Source organism: Carya illinoinensis, chromosome 16 (assembly GCF_018687715.1).
Source record: "Carya illinoinensis cultivar Pawnee chromosome 16, C.illinoinensisPawnee_v1, whole genome shotgun sequence".
In the NCBI taxonomy this organism is placed as follows: Eukaryota; Viridiplantae; Streptophyta; class Magnoliopsida; order Fagales; family Juglandaceae; genus Carya; species Carya illinoinensis.
Window position 1 is genome coordinate 10117435 of NC_056767.1, and position 4282 is coordinate 10121716.

Here is a 4282-nt window from a genome sequence, read left to right on the forward strand (position 1 = left end):
AAGAAGAAAATAAGAGAATGAAAGTAGAGTTTTTCATTAAATTTCTAGATGACGAACCTTAGAGCCCTTAGCTCATACATAAAGGAGATGACTACATGGGCCCAGACTAAGAAAATGAAACTAAGGCCTAAGGCCCATTACTACTATTGTAGTCCAAATAACAGGTAGCATCAAAGTAAATGAAATTGTAAATGAAATTAATTGGCCCAAGGCCCATAGCCCATGTATTCCGTTCGTGGACTGTGACATAAACACAGGAAAACCGTGCGATGTGAGAGGGGCTGAAATGCGGTGGAAATGGAATATGGGAAAAGGTCGGCAGTGGGGAAAAATAGACACAAGGAGAGAGAAATGGCTTTAAAATATTTTAGAATTGTGAACAGTAAACTCTACATCTAGTGGGATCACTATCGCAACTTGTAAAATAAAATTCATACATGACATCATTGGAAGAAACTTTTGAGCAATTTTCTTTATATTTTGGAAGAAACTGTATTTTGCAACATCCATTGAGGATGCTCTAAGATAGATTTGTGGACCTCTTGCCAGATTTTGGTGGTCTCCGGCCTCGGCCGCCACCAGAAGGTGATTATCCCAGACATCTCTTCAAATATTGTGAATGTTCCATGGAGCATCTTGTTATTCGAATGTGTAAAAGCCAGCCACTTATACGCCACATCCTCCCCAAATATGCACTTAATTAGAAAATGTTTTGAGGGTTTAAAAATAGAAATTATACTTTTCTTTAAGATTTGTTTTTATCAAATTCATATTCATTCTATCTTTGACTGTAAATCTCATTGAATAAAAAAGCAGATATCATTGGTAACATGAAATATTAGAATCACTAACATATTGTTTTTCTTCCTTTTCAGAAGGCTTTGAGAACAACTTAAAGCATTACAAACATAAGTGTCCAATACCTCAGAATCAGTTTGAGGGAGTGAAACTGAAGGCAGCTGGAGCTCCTAGGCTATTAATTTCTCAGCTTTAACATTGCTTGCATCGGATGGAGTTTGTGAGTAGTGAGCCCAAGAGTATCTACCTTGTCCTCCTCCCCATCTTTCAGCCTCCACTCAAACTCCTGTACTAACCGACCGATTGATGTGCATGCTATTAGGTTTGCCTGAAGAGAACCTGCGCATACTCTCTTTCCACCTCCGAATGCCATCGTCTTGTACATATCCGCTGGATCATATTTCTCATCGAGAAACCTCTCCGGCTTCCACTCTTCCGGATTTTCCCATTGTTTCTTGTCCATGTTGCATCCATATATGTTTATTGCAATCTGTCCAACAGTTCCCAGTGAAATTTCATTGGCAATAGTGATATTAGAGTCAAAATCTAATGAGAATTGATGGGTGAATAAGAAAATGACCAACCTCACTTCCAGCCGGAATATGGTACCCTCCTAATTGTGTGTCTTCGTGTGCATATCGCAAGGGCACTATTGGAGCTGGGCTATGCTTCCTCAAAGTTTCATGGAAAACAGCACTCAGGTATGGAAGCTGAGACAAATGTTCCTCACCAAACTTTCCAGATCCACAAACATTTTGGATCTGTTGGTAAAGACGATCCTGTTACATGAAGAAGGAATCAGTATTATATAGTTCTAAAACTAATGGCAAATGGATGCACATATCTGTGATAAAAAGTAACCTGATGAATTGGACTCTTAGCAAGTTCATACAAGGCCCACTCAGTAGTAACCAAAGTAGTATCTGATGTCTCGATGATCACCTCCCAAACCAACATGGCAATTTGTTCACTCGTAAGTGTTTTTGCCTCAGATAACAAGTAGCTAAGATAACAATCTACTTCCTGCATCAGTTCCTTGGGAAGGTTACAATAATGACAATGTCTTCAAAGTAATTTTGAAGTTAGGCACAAAACCATTACCTCTCCTGAAGCAATGCGCTTGGTCTGCTCCTTGATTAGGGCCTTCATCACTACTTTCCTGCGAAAAGCAACTCGCTTAATTTTCTTCTCAAAGCTCTCATTTGGAATCCATTTCAGGTATGGGAAGAAATCTCTCCAATCCACCTCAATTGCACCCTCCATTAATTCAGTTACCAGAATCTTTAATATCTCCTCCTTTGACAAAGTGCTTCCAAGCTCCTCTACATAAATGGATTGCACATCATGTCCTAAAGCCTGCAAGTTCCATTGTGTTTTTTCACTTAACTAATTAAGTTGGAAATATATGTAACCAAAAAAGAAAAGGAAAAGAAACTCACCTCTTTAAATGCTAGTCCGAAAAGTTCAGACTCAAAAACTTTCCTGAAATTCACAGCTTCGAAGGGAGACTTCTTTATAAGAGCATGAAATTTGCTTGAGACATTTTCTATCATGGTAACTCTGTGGCGTTGATGCCGCTTCTGAATGTCAAAGTGAGATGATAATCAAACAAGTTTGGTAATATAATTGTACCCTTGAACTACCATTGCTTTTTTAATTTGATCCACATGCTAACCAAAATGAACAATTTGCAATCTAAAGTAGCAATTTTTGGAAATTTGCACCTAATCAAGATCTAACCATAGATCGATGACAAATAGTAAAGTGACTCAAATTTAATAGTCAGATCTTGTAGATGCAATATCAAAGATTAAAATTCATAGATGATTGTAATCCAGGGGTGAAAAATCAAATCTACCCTGGATAACATGCATGCAAAAAATATGAGATGATTGCATTGATAAAGTATCCAACCTGAGCGTTCGGTCCCAGAACATTTGTAAGTATATGTCGTTTTACCATCTTGTGAAACTCATTGTAGTCACTTGTTGCTACCATACATTTATCCGAGGTGAGAATCATTAGGGCTTTTGTTAAATTTCTTGTTGAGATGGATGAATGTCTGGTCACCATAGCCTGAAAGATTCAAAAACTGGTTTATCCCATTGAAGACACAAAACATGCTCTGTTTTTCAATTAAGGAACAGAAAATTCAGCATACATAACATTGTGATAAACATAAGTTACGAAAAGCTAGCCTAGGGATTCTTATGACAGCATTTATTCACTACATACGAGGATTCTAGACACCCACGTTATCATAAGGGAACTTGTTTACCGCGACATGTATACTCAATGTTGTAAAATGAGGGAACAAAACAACCCCTATATGGACTTGAATTCCACATTTCTGAACCAGAAGTCACTTGGAAGCTCAAAATCTACAGATTAAACGACACCACCTCCTTTTGGGTGCCTACTTTTGGGAGTTCCAATTACTACTAACAAGTGTAAAACAAAGGCTAATCTGGTGATTATCGAACATGGCTCTGGCACCATTTTAAGTACTGATTACTTAAGTTGAATTTAAGAACTGCAGTAGAGTGATATACTCAGTTAAGAGAAAGATGTTGGAATTGGAAAAAGGAAGCTTAGTTACCTCTTTGGCAACATCTGTTGAATTGAGAACAACAACAGTAGAAGCACCAGTTTTGATGGAATAGACTGGACCATATATCTCAGCCCACCTTGCAAATGTCTTGTGGGGTTTCTTCTCCTTCAGCTGCAGCAAATTCCCAATAACCGGAAGCCCTGGAACAACTACATCTCCCAATAAACAATTCCCCCCACCCCCAAAAAAAGAACCCATCAATCAATCCCCAAAGGAAGAGCAGAAATCGGTAATCAGAACATAACCCAACTCAGTTCAGATCACATATCTTTTAATACAACCTACAGATGCCAAGATTTGAAAAAGAAAATCCAATAACAAACAAAAGGAGAAGAGAAAGGAATCAAGAAACATGGAGTACCGGGTACCGGAGGGAGTGTGGAACTTCCCATCTTTTGGGTGGAGAAAAATCCTCGGATGATCAGAAAGAAAAGCAAAAGAGAGAGACTACCAAGAGCAACAGATGTGACAAGGGGCGCAGCAGCTTGGATATCTTTAAGGATATGAGTCAGGTAGCTTAGGCTGGCCATGAACATTGGAGTTGAGTAGAGAGATGAGCACTGGGATAAATAAAAGAAACCGGCTGTGGGTGGATATTAATACTGATAAAATAAGCGATGCCATGATTGTGACCGAAGATTCAGCCATACTCAATAGTACTCTTGTAGTTGAGGTTTTGGTTCCGGAATATGACTGTTTTTGACAATTTTTTTTTTTTTTTGGTAATTTTTCCTTCTACTTTTGACACAAACATATTTTTAATCTTAAATCATATGATAATTGGTCGGGCCTATTCAATTTCGCATAAACTCAAAAAATAACAGAAATAAATAATTTTTTTATAAAAATATTTTCAAAAATCTTATACTTTAT

The 4282-nt window shown here is 37.8% G+C and overlaps 1 protein-coding gene across 1 annotated transcript; it reads right to left on the minus strand.

Annotated features, from left to right (window-relative positions):
- Positions 1-800: 800 nt before the first annotated feature.
- On the minus strand, positions 801-4029 carry LOC122298386 (ent-kaurene oxidase, chloroplastic). Its single transcript, XM_043108104.1, has 8 exons — positions 3771-4029; positions 3398-3558; positions 2713-2874; positions 2238-2378; positions 1900-2154; positions 1660-1821; positions 1383-1577; positions 801-1288 (listed from the first exon to the last, which is right to left on the minus strand). Exons 1-8 carry the CDS (start codon positions 3943-3945, stop codon positions 977-979), a joined length of 1563 nt encoding a protein of 520 aa, XP_042964038.1. The 5' UTR covers positions 3946-4029; the 3' UTR covers positions 801-976.
- Between the last annotated feature and the right edge of the window lie 253 nt (positions 4030-4282).

Bases quoted from the DNA above. Each gene is read 5' to 3' on its own strand.
- LOC122298386 (XM_043108104.1), bottom strand. From the start codon at position 3,945: ATGTTCATGGCCAGCCTAAGCTACCTGACTCATATCCTTAAAGATATC. The intron at 3,559-3,770 runs GTACTCCATGTT...TGGGAGATGTAG, and splicing joins CACACTCCCTCCGGTACCCG to TTGTTCCAGGGCTTCCGGTT. The intron at 2,875-3,397 runs GTAACTAAGCTT...TGAATCTTTCAG, and splicing joins CAACAGATGTTGCCAAAGAG to GCTATGGTGACCAGACATTC.